Source organism: Pholis gunnellus (assembly GCF_910591455.1).
Source record: "Pholis gunnellus genome assembly, chromosome: 10".
Classification (NCBI taxonomy): domain Eukaryota; kingdom Metazoa; phylum Chordata; class Actinopteri; order Perciformes; family Pholidae; genus Pholis; species Pholis gunnellus.
Window position 1 is genome coordinate 23,567,009 of NC_136537.1, and position 12,403 is coordinate 23,579,411.

A 12,403-nucleotide genomic window follows, 5' to 3' on the forward strand; every position below is an offset into this window, starting at 1 on the left:
TCCTCTTGACAGCCTTTTATTTAATCCACTCGTCTCAGTCGGCTGTCTAGAGGTCGACGTTGTAGTTGACTCGGGCTCATTCGTGTTTCTCAAACAGCTTTTTAGTTACTGCTATCAACCCATCTGCCTCGCCGAGATAAACACTGAACTGTAACGCACAATAATTCTGCCTCACTGCATCGTAAATACTTTAGAAGTGCAGCGTAATCCGGCTGCCTTAATACCTGTGGTGCTGGGTGTTCTGTAGATTACACAGCCTTGCATTTTTGGGGAAAAAGAAGGTGTGGTTTCTTGACAGCTTCTTTACATTTTGTGACAGTTGAAGAACATTTTCAGTCGCGTTGCCAACAGAATTTCTATGAATACAATCATTTGACTTTCTTTGTTATCCCTTCACTCTGGGAGCAGCAGCCAAGCTGTGCTCATTACATTTATTCAATGACTTCAAAATTACTCTTTGTTGGTATCAGTACTGCCTATCGGATTGCATTAAAATGCCGAAATGAGTTGATGTACATCGTAAGTCTCAAACTTCTATATCAAAGGGCGGTTATGTTCAGAAGTTTGCAGAGAAGGCTGTCGCTGTAGTAGGTGTGGTTGATCAAGGCCCTGCTGGTAAGCTGGGACGTTAGGGACCAGGCCATCACTTGTAGAAAAAGATCCAGAATCATAATTCATATGAAAAAATGGCTTTTCTATCTGAAAAGTGAAGCCAAAGCTTCATGTCTTAAAGCTGCAATCTCTCTAATGACCAACTAACTCCTCTGACTGTATAGAAGTCTATGAGGTATCGCACTATTGAGCCAATCATTCTCACTGCAGGGGAAACTGCCCTAAACTGGTTCATGTAGAACGTGTCGATGTAGCCTAGCCCGTTAGCAGATTCATAGGAGCCGTTTCATTTGCTGTGGAAAGAAAATAACAACCCTCATCCCTGAGGATATGATGCATTCTCTGTTTCCACGATCAACTCCTGTTTGTGTGGAGTAAACTGAAGAGGAGGCATGTGCAGCGTTGCAAACTGAAAAGAAATGAAAGGGAAAAAAAAGCTGTAAAAAGTCAGTGCACACAACCTGCTCAGACAGAACATAGTGGTGCATTTAGCAGCTAAAGACACATATCTGCTTTGCAGGAGAAATGTCTGGCAGGATTGATTTGAAAATGAATGAAAGTGAAACAGTCATTTGAATAAGTCGATATAAGAAAACGACTCAATGCATTTCTCTTCTAGCAGATGGGGATAGAGAGAAGGGCACAACATGCTTCAAGTGATGTCTTCAGAGCCTCGTCTGAATCTTCCTGCTGTCGGTGTGTCGGACTGTTTACTCTTTGATATCTCCTCCTTATGTTACGTCTTCGTCTGTCTGCACAGTAGGACCACCTCATGCTCCACAACAGCGCCTGTGTTGAGTAACGTGAAGGATAAAAAAGCCCATTTGGCGATGCTAAAAGCATGTCGTTTAGTGGAAACCTACTGTATAGCTAATGTGTTTTTGCATTAGTGGCTCCGGTGGGACTACCCGACCCTGTTAGCGTATGGAGCCGGTATGAGAAAGAAACCAGGTAATCTTCCCAACGTCCCCTTTAGGATCAGCTTCCTTCATCCCCGCCCTAAAGCATACTCTGCTTCATGGTCTGTTTGACTCTAAATGGACCATAATTTACGAAATGAACATGCTGTATTGAAGAAGACTTGAAACTAGAGATTGAGACCATAAACTCATGTTTACAATGTTTACTTCTCTCTTGATTTATTATGTCATTTTCTCATAGACTTCTATACAATCAGAGGAGTCGCCCCCTGATGGACATTAGAGAGAATGCAGGTACAAGTCATTTCAGCACCAGCTTCACTTTTCAGACGTGGAGGTTGCCGCCTGGTTTCATCCAGAGATAAGCACGCTGACTTTGTTTATTTGACCGTCTAATCTCTCGCTGTATTGAATTAATGGAAAAAGATTTAAAAAGGTCCCGCATGTAAGTAAACGGGTCTCTTCTGCATAGTGATTGTTTAGCTTGCTCCACTCTCAGCAGAGGCCATCGGGTCCTGAGATCAATAACCGGATCATCCCGGCCTTCATGGATAGTTACTCAAGCAGAGTTGTTGGAAACAGAAGTGGCGACCTCGGATAAATGACATGAAACGGTAGTTTGAGCTTTTAAAAATTGTCAAAATGAGTCCGTGCACGTTATCCAACCGGGTTTCACAACTCTGCTCCTGACCCGAGGTTAATGGAGTCATTTCTGTTCTCATCAAAGTGGCTTAACTTTAATGTGAAAAGAACCAGTCAGGAGGAACACTGGTTGCAAAATATATTCACAGGTAACTTTAACTTTACCAAAGCGAGTAGCGGTGTGAATCCTTCGGTATCAATTGAAATCAGGATCTACTCCAGTCTGCTGTGCGCTTAAATAGGCGGTGGAGCAAATTCTGGCATGAAAATAAGTAAAGTTTATGGAGTTTATAACGAAGTCAAAAATAAAAATGCTGCCTGCTACATGAATATAATTGGTAGGCTTAGTCTAGCTGCTTTTTCAGATTAATTTGCCAATTTCCCAAATAAAAATTGCACACAAAATAACTGGTATTTTGTGTGATTTGTGGTAGACACTACTTTGTCTCGGTGTGTGTATTGCTGTAGCGATATCTAGGTTTTTAAAAGTTGTTTTTTGGAAGTTATGAATTGATTCAGAATCCTAGAAGATAAGAAACTAGATAGTTATATGGATTAAGTTTAACACTGTTTTTGTTCTTTTTTTAAATAACACTGGCTTTGAGCTTTGTCAGACATAAAATCCAGTGATAAGAAAGGTTCTTGTGTAACAGCTCAGGAAACCGCTTGAGCCCAAAAGCAGCATGTGTTTCAGACAGACAGGTTAGACAATAGTCCAAATGTACAACGGTTTAGAACCAGGTAGAGGTGAGATCTGGCAAACAAATCCAACAAGGGGCGAGTTAGAGGAAATCAAACCGGCAGAATAAAGGCTGGAAGGTCTTAATGCAGACTAAACCGAGCTGACATGAGCTGGTTTATGTGCTGAAGGACTAATCAGGGAAATGGGCAGCAGGTGAGGTGAGTGTGTGGGAGGGGAAAAGAGGGAGTGACTGGATCTGTAGTGATGAACACAGAGCAGGTAAAGGATGAGGATCTGAATGTTGACTGTAGCGCTCCATCGCTAGATAAACCTCTTTAAAGTGACCAGGTAAAGTAAAGAAGCTCCACTCTTCACATCCGTTCAGCTCTGAGCTCCAGTCCACGTTCATATTGAACTACGTTCACATATCTTGTGTTTACTGCCTTGCTCAGCGTTACCCGGTGTACGAATGTTCAGAAATGGTCACACACATTCATTTGTCTCTAAAATGTCAGAAAGAATGTCCATCATGACTTCCCAGAAGGTGACGTATTGGAATAGCTTGTCTTGTTTAATACCCAAAGATATTTCTCCTTCACGAACAGAGAACGAAGAAAAGCTGCAAATCCTCACATTTCAGAAGCTGTAACCAGAGAATATTTGATCAGTTTATCTTGAAAAATTGCGAAACGATCAGCCGATAATCCCACTTTTCTGTAAATTTAATTGCTCCAGCTTGAGTGACTTTAGATAAATATATTCTCCAGAAAGAATCAAACCTGTTAAACTTTACTTTAAACTTTAAAAATCACCGGAGGTTAGAGATGCACCAGACTCACTTTTTTTCAATCGTCCCAAAGTCGATGTAATCCGTTAAAAAATTCTAAATGTTCTCCTTTCTACTCTCTTATTGTCATCCATAGTGCTTATTTGCATAAAACCACACACTTAAAATGATTAGGACATAACATATTTGCTTTGATTAAAAAATATCTTGGTGTTAATAGTTTTAATTATATTTTATACGCTGCAGAGAGCTACTGTTAGTAGGTTAAACAGGTCTCTAATATCTATTTTGTATTAAAACATTTTCCAAAAATATCTGTATTGAGTCAAGTTTCTCGTAAAAAAAAATACAATTTACAAAATAACATTGAACACATCACAATACATTATGATTAACCCTTTGTACAAAACCCATTTTTACTGAGCAGAGCTAGAAAATACACTTTTTGTTTCCGTACATTGTCCGGTGAATTAAGAAAATGTCCATGAATGATGGATTCCAACCACTTCCTCTCTTTTTTCCCCACTGATTTTAAATCCTATAAATTGACCTCAGATCGCTCCGTGTTGACTGACTTTACCCAAAATGAAAGTTCTATATCTGGTGATCAAGACGTCTGGATGTTTACTTGTCTCGTCTCTGGGAGACCCAAAGAAGTACTCAGTGTACCGTCTCTTCTATGCTCACACGTGCTGCCAGTTCAGTATCATACAGTACGTGATTGTTAGGACCCGGCTGGTTGGAGGAAAAGGAAGTAACATAAAGCGTTGATGTTTAAAAGGTTGTAAGAACAATGGAGCTCTTTAATTTAATGAATTTGAGTTGAACAGAAGGTGCAACAGAGCTAAACGAGTGCCAGTTTTTAAATCAAAGAAACAATTACACCAAAAAGAGACACTGTAAAAAAAAATAGACTGTATATAAGAAGTGGACGTAGTCATTGTGACGTCACCCATTGGTTTGTGGACTGGCGCTTTGAAGTCTTGAGTTCGGCGATTTTGCCGTCACCATCTTGGAACTAAGGCCGTCGCCATGTTGTTTTTGAACATAAAGACCACAAAGCATCCCCTGCTTTATGGTCTGTTTGACCCTAAATGGACCATCATTTACTAAATGAACATCATGCTGTATTGAAGAAGACTTGAAACTAGAGATTGAGACCATAAACTCATGTTTACAACGTTTACTGAGGTAATAAATCAAGAGAGAAGTAGAGTCATTTTCTCATAGACTTCTATACAACCAGAGGAGTCGCCCCCTGGTGGTCAGTAGAGAGAATGCAGCTTTAAGACACTTCCGCATCGGCTTCACTCTACAGAACCGGAGGTTGCCGCCTATTTCTAACATCAACCTTCTAAAATGTATGCGTGAGATCAGTGTTATACAACCTGCCACTAACCTGATCCAGGATAAAGAACAAACGTTGATCAAAAAAGTTGCCACCTGCATGTATATGTAGAGCAGAAAACAGCCCGGAGTTTCAGTTTGTGGGGTCTGCTCTCGGCATCAGCTTCACCGACTTCACTCCTGGCCTCCACGAGCTGAACTCAAAAGCTCAATTATTCAAGTGTTGCTGCTTCTTGGCAGCTCGTTGGGCCTCCTGGCCGGCTGCAGTCTGCTTCTCTTTGGAAGGCGTCTATTGTCTGCACGACCCCCCCCCCCTCCGGGCACCCGATCCCGGCTGGAGGATTGAGGGCCATCAAACAGAATTAAGAGGAGACAATAACTGTGTGTGTGTGTGACGGCACGGCGAATGTGTGAATGCTTACAGTTCAGGCAAACTTTTGTGTGTTTTTCTTTTAGTTTTGTGTGTGTGTGTGTGGCCCAAGGGAGTGTGTGTGTGTGTGTTTTGAAGTGAAGCCAAAGCTCCCGCCACAAGAAGAGGCCTCTCCTCCTCCGTCTACTGATGCCGGCCTTCAGTGTCCGTCGCTCCAGCTGGCAGCCAATTTATACCGAGGCCAAACACTCCAATCCCCACAGGCGGCCAACAGGGGCTCTTTGTGATGCCAGAGAGTGTGTGTGTGTGTGTGTGTGTGTGTGTGTGTGTACTTATCAGCTACTGAGACAGTTGCTCAGCTCATGACTGACTGCAAATGTAGTTAATCTGCAGACGTAGCTGTATCCAGAGGACTTGTTTCTGCTTTGGTTCAGGCTGGACTTACATTATATTAGCAGGCTCACAGTCGTGTGGCACCGCCACCCGGAAGCGGTCGAGCTTCGACAAACCGTAGACTCTGATGTCAGAACTTTAAGTTCTGTAAACAACACAACAGCGTGAACGTGTTCAGAGAACAAATGTTGTGGCTGTATATCTTTACCTCTCAGATGAGTCATCAATGTGTATTTAACTACACGGTCCACAGTCTGATGAGAAAAAAGACGCAGACAAATTAGTCGTCTGATTTGTTTTGCAGTTCCTTTTTATTACGTATGAAATAAAAACCAATATCATGTTGTGTATTTCGGTTCCAAAAGTGAAGCAATCTGTGGTCGGCAGCTTTTTCTTCACAGTCACTGTCAAATCAGGTCTTTGCACTTAGCTTCAAATCACACGGAGAAAGTTGACATTCACAACAACCAAAAAGCCAGTGATGATAAATCTCTTGCTGAGTGTTTGGAGCCTCTTCATCGTAAAAGCTGATAGAGTACTCAAATGGGCTGTCAGTCCTGTTTACTAGAGTCCGTTTCCTGTTTCCTCATCTCCTTGTATTTGGTGGCTTAGGTTGCTGCTTTGTGTCCTTGTGAATGAAAACGGCTGTAAATAATCCGCCCGTCGTTGCTGCACTGAATTAGTTTCCTGTCCATCGTTTCACAGTTCATCTCGTACCTGTTTACATTTATTTATTTAGCGCTTCGGGAAGTGAAAGCTGGCCGGTAAACAGTTAGTTATGATGAGGTGTGAAACCCGGGCTCTGCAGACTGTAATTAGGAGCTGTGAAATGTCATGTGATGTAATCGGTTTACACTTCACAGGGATCAAAGAGGGCAACTCGCTCTCCTGAGGGGCAGCTCCACTTTGTTACATCAGGGCACCAACAAATCAAGCCTCAAAACGTTTCACATTTACGGCATTTAGCTGATCCTCTTATCTTGAGTGACTGAACACTTTCCCATTCAGCAGCATTACAGACAACCTTCATTATGGAGAGTAGATTGGAGCCACGGCTCGGCCATTTCTCCCCCGACCTCACCGTAATCGTGAAGAAGAAAACCAATTTTAATTCAAGTGGATTTCAAAAAGTATATTTTGACATAGGTTTGGTCAGGGCAAACTGTTTGCGGTGGATCGCTCCAGTGTTTTAGTGCCACACATGATATCAAACATTTCTCTGCTTAAAGATCTTTGTGATTGTTTTGGTTTCTACAGCTGGAGGGGAACAATCTCTTTTGATTATTATCCACGTGCATTTATTGACCAAACACAACACGGAAAACATGCACATGGCGTCTGTGGTTACTTAAAGCCGAGGTAAAGTACACCCCTCCTCCTGCTCCTCCCACCAGACCAAGTTGAAGTTCTCCCCGTCTCTAAAGATCTTTGCAGATGTTGACACGTTTTATTGTGTTTATTGTTTATTTAGATTCTCTTTTATAATAAGTCCATCTTCCTATTTTGGGTTGCTTTGTAGTGTAGGTTACATTACATTACATTACATTACAGTCATTTAGCAGATGCTTTTATCCAAAGCGACTTACAATAAGTGTATTCAACATCGGTAACTACTAGTCATCAGAAGTCATAAGTGCATATCCTTTGCTAAGCAAGCATCTAAGAGCATAAACCAGGGCAAACGTACAGTGCAACATACAATAAGTGCAACGAGCTAACACGATTACAATAAGTGCAACGAGCTAACACGATTACAATAAGTGCAATAAGCTAATACGAATAAAATAAGTGCTAAGTGGAAGGCTCAGGGTAGTACTTCTTGAAGAGGTGAGTTTTGTTGGTGTAGGCAGTTGTTGCCAATGCTGGAATAGCAACTTTTTCTGCACGATTTCCCGCCATTGAAACAGGCATGCACATCTGGATTTACAGAACAGCCAATAGGAACGCCCCGTCTCTAAAATGACCTGTGATTGGCCAAAGTCTCCAGTGAGTGGTTAGATCTTCTGAAAACAGAGCAAAGAGGAGGTGCAGAAGTCTAGGTTTCTATTAGACCACTTCAATAACAATATGCAGAACGGTTATTATGGATGTTTTGACCAATGACGCCAATCCTCAACCAATAGAGGATGAGGATGAGTCCCTCTCTTTAAGCCTGAACAGATGCCATCAAGGCTCACAGTACACGATGAAAAGATAGCTGTCGAAATCATCGCTAAACATGAATTAAGTTACGTTTCTGGTGTTTTTAAAATTGCTTTCTTGGAGCCTTTATTTTATTTCACCAAAGATATGAACACATGAGGACTTTAGACAGATGTGATGTTTGCGTTTGTCGTAGAACATGATTGATAAAAGCAGCGCGACGGCTCGGTTCCTCAGTGGGATTGTGGGAAACAGTTGCTGCCTGACAGGTTTCAGTGGGACGATGCCGTGATGATGAATCAATACAGTTACTGTTCACCACACTATTACAGCATGGCAGCTGCCTCCGCTGGTATCTGATGTTGTTACTGAATGCCCGAGACGTCTGGAGCTTTTAATAGTAATAAATATGCCTCTTAATGCAGACTAATTTAATTATATTCGGATATAATTGCTTTTAAAGCTGCACGTACGTTGATTAATTGTCCACTTTACATAATTGGCAAGAACTTTAATAATGAATTAATTGTTTTGAGCCATCATTAAAGCAAAAATGCCCCAAATTATCTCGTTCATTTCTCAGATATAGAATATTTGTTTATCTAGTCTCCTCCTGCTCATAAATTGAATATTCTTTGGGTTCAGGACTTAAATAGATTAATCTTTAATGATAATAATTGTCTATTTCTGTAAATGTTTAAACATAGTCACATTTTTCTGCTTGAATCAATAACATTTGATTTATTTAATGATCTCTTGGTCTCTTTGAGTTCATAGAAAAGCAGATTTCAGATAAACACAGTAATGAGTGTTCATTTCACATCTGACTCCCAGATCACAGATCTAATGATGTTTACAGATGTTGATCAGGAGGATGGGTTGACCACCTGCCAAGCAGAGCAGATAAACCACCCAGATGTGCAGCTATAACCCGGCTCCTTACTGCTGTTTTTGACCACAGTTGCATGAAAATAATGTGCAGTTCGGCCCCAACATGATTCAAGCCAACACAGACCGTAAATAAGCTCCTGGTAGCTGAGCAATTACATTATTTGAGGAACGGTTCCGACGGTGAACCGAGATAACGGTGTTTCCCCCACATGATGGTGAGAGTGAGTCTTGTGTTGCAGCGGAGGCTGTCTGTTTAATATACTGTCTGGCTTTCACATCACTGGTGTCCTCACATGACCTGAATGCAGCAGCCTCAGCTCAGCTCTGAACTCGACTGAACTCAGGTTGTTTTCATCCTTTATCCTTTATTTTATTTATATATATATATATCCAACATCAGTCCTGGACCTTGTTAATGCTCTTTGTGGCTGAATGGGAGCAAGTTCCTGCAGCTGGGTTCCAACATCTGGAAGAAAGCGTGAAAATAGTGGAGTCATGTTAAACTCTTTAGGTGTCGTCTTCTTCTTCGTTCCTCTCACGAGGTATTTTACCTTCCGTTGATTTGGCATCTGTCCTTTACAACATGTTGTGCTTTTCAAGCATCACTGCAGATGTTAACATCTGTCCACACACCCCTTCACATTGTGGGTGTAGTTTCATGTTGTTGGTGCAGACAGTTTCTGTCCACGCAAAGCAAACAAAAAGAGGAAACCCACGACCTCGACTCGACCCTCACCGGGGCGCAAATAAAACATTACATCACAGAGGCGTCATGTGACCATAACATCTGCGTGAAGCTCGTTAATAGGCTGCGTGCGTCCTCAGCCGACCCCCCCCCCCGACACACACACACACGCGCTGTGGACTAACTGGGCTGATTTCACGGTCTGATGAGCAGACGGAGGCAGACCTACTGCTGTAACCGGAGACTTGTGTGTTTTTGGAGGAGGATGAAACAGTTGTGGGTGTCCGTCCTGCGTTCCCTCTTCGGTCGGACTCCTACAAATTAAGCCATGAATCACACGAAGCGACGGCGGGACGGGTCACTGCTGACAGAAGTCCGTTGCCCTCCATGGAGGACAACCACACGTATTAAGGAACACTGTACAGCATTAAACGTGTGTGTTACGAGTGGTAATACATGACTCCTTCTTTGTTTGTTCTCCCTTGCCAAGCGTGTTCGTGGCTCAACAATTCAAACAGCGTGGGTGGTACAGTGAAGTATTCATTCCTTGGCATTTCTGTTGCGGTTCGACTCCCTGTAGGTAGCTTTCTTTGCTGTGATCGCTCAGGAACACCGAGCCAAGTTTAGAGATTTTAATTAAAGGAATAGTGCGAGAAGTTTGGAAATCCTTGCGAGGAAACAGCCGGCCCGGCTCTGTCCAAAGGTGACAAATTCCGCTGTCTATACCTCCAAAGTGCACACATTAACCCGACATATCTAGTACAAAAGTTCCTTGGCCTTGGTCAAAAACAGCCCAGCGCATAACCTTTTGTAAAACAGCAGATTGTATTGTATTCTCTGTATTTTAACATGTTCATTGGGGAGCTTTGGGTGTGCCGGTGGGAAGATTTTGCACAGAGCCAACTAGACCAGTCTCTATGCTAAGCTAAGCTAAGCTAAGTGGCTGCTGGAGGCTTCATGTTTAACTGACAGTGTTATCGATCATCTCATCTAACTCTACTCTAAAATCTATTAAATGAGCACATTTCCCCGAAATGTTGAACTATTAATTTAAAGCTGAACTGGTTTTAGTGTCTCGTAGATGTTCTTCACTCACCAGCCAAACAAACAAACAAACAAACAAACAATGGTAATCTATCGAGTGGCTGGCCAAATTTAAACATCCACTATTGTTGGACAAAAAAATGGATATTGCCACGCCCCGATTCTTACGATTTTTTAACATCAGTGAGATTTTCATAATGCATCTCCCTAACGTCTTTGCTTTCTGTCTCTGTCTCAGGCTCCAATGAGAGGCTCTCCATGATGAGGAGCTAACACTGTCGGCCGCACAACCGCAGGAAGAGACGTGGCCGCTGCACCATCCACAGTCGACGCATGGCGGTATTAGGGGTAAGAACACGGCGTCTGGTTCACTCTTTTCTCTTCGTCGGTGCCGGAAAAACCCAGAAACAAAAGCTGGATGAGTTACCCACACTTTCATGAACATGTGTCAAGACTGGGTTTAGTTTCTCTCTGGTGCTCACGGTTTGGCTGTTAGTAGAAGTCAACTTCAGTAAAGAATTTCCTCTTTTAGTGCATCCCAAATGTTGATGCTGTAGCGCACCAACATGTTGAATTATAATTGAGTTAACAGGTGACGAACAAAGGTTTAACGATTGCGTTTGGCTCGATAAATGCTGGTCTTGGAAGCTGAAACTACATTACTTCAAAGAAAATTAGGAATTATGTTCATTTTTTTAGTAATCAGATGATTGTTCTCTTAAATGACTGATTTCTTTGATCTACAAAATGTTAACAATTGCAATAAATATTCAGAAAATGGTGAAAAATTCCCATCGCAATGCAAGGTCTTAAAAATAAGAGACAAAAAAGAAGCAAAGCTTCACAATTGTGGAGCTAGAACTGGGGAATATCTGGTATTTCTGCTCGTAACAATTGATTATTCAAGTGGTTATTTATTGATCAGCTAATCGATTGACTAATATCTTCAGCTCTAACTCCGACATATTGGGTTTGTGAAATCCTTTTAAAAAGTCATGAGATGACAAAAACGCCCCATCAACATAAACGTTTTTAGTTTATTTCCGTTTTTTTAAATAGCTGACAGTTGGACTTTGGAGACATGTCCGTTCTTCTTGTGTCTTTATCTTCTTCACGTCTGTCTCAGCGCTCAGAGCGTACACATGTTTAGCAGTCAGAGAGGGTTTCAGAGCCGGCTGGAGCCTCTGAATGATGGATGTCAGCTGTCTGAGCGTCTAACTCTCCGGCCACAGCCAGCTATTATCTGTGTGAGCTGGCTGTAATTTCATATCTGATGATTTGGAGCTGCTGTTGTGCTCTGGCTGTGTGACGGGCTGAATGACATACAGAGCAGCAGCTGTACATTATAATGGCTTTAGATCCTATTGTTAAAGCGAGCTGGTGAGCTGAAAACAAACTGATTAGACGTATGGTGGAGACAGAAGCAGGAGGGAAAAACCTCTAATAAAATGAACGTCTTTAATGCTTCAGGAGTCGGACCACGAGTGGAGCCAGACAGCCGAGCGCTCTCTTCAGGGTGTCTCTGCTCTGTACTCGCACTCATACTGGAGGGCTGTCTAGTTTCATCCAAAGAGAACTTCTTTTAAAACTGCAGTTCAGACCTTCTCTTTGAGTTATTTTAAAAGTTATTCCTGCTCGTTGATGAACAGAAATTCCCCAATAAGCTGTCAGTTAGCTCGTTAACAGCAATTTGGTTTAGATTGTAAGCGTGACGATAAACTAACATAGAGGCCTTTCACTATATTATGTTATCGACTTATGGTACGATATATGGACATGACCTCGATAATCTTTAAGTTATCAACTTATAGTACGATAAATATGGACATGACCTCGATCATTTTTGTGTTATCGACTTATCGCACGATAAATATGGACATGACCTCGA

At 41.9% G+C, this 12,403-nt stretch overlaps 1 protein-coding gene across 2 annotated transcripts in view; it reads left to right on the top strand.

The window, feature by feature from the left end:
* The window catches only part of pcgf3 (polycomb group ring finger 3), a 46,886-nt gene that overhangs the window by 9,807 nt on the left and 24,676 nt on the right, over positions 1–12,403 (top strand). For both annotated transcript variants that reach the window (XM_079167243.1, XM_079167244.1), the window contains exon 2: positions 10,754–10,863. In XM_079167243.1, the coding sequence (XP_079023369.1) occupies positions 10,849–10,863 (15 nt within the window). In that variant the 5' untranslated portion in view covers positions 10,754–10,848. The remainder of the gene's footprint in view (positions 1–10,753; positions 10,864–12,403) is intronic.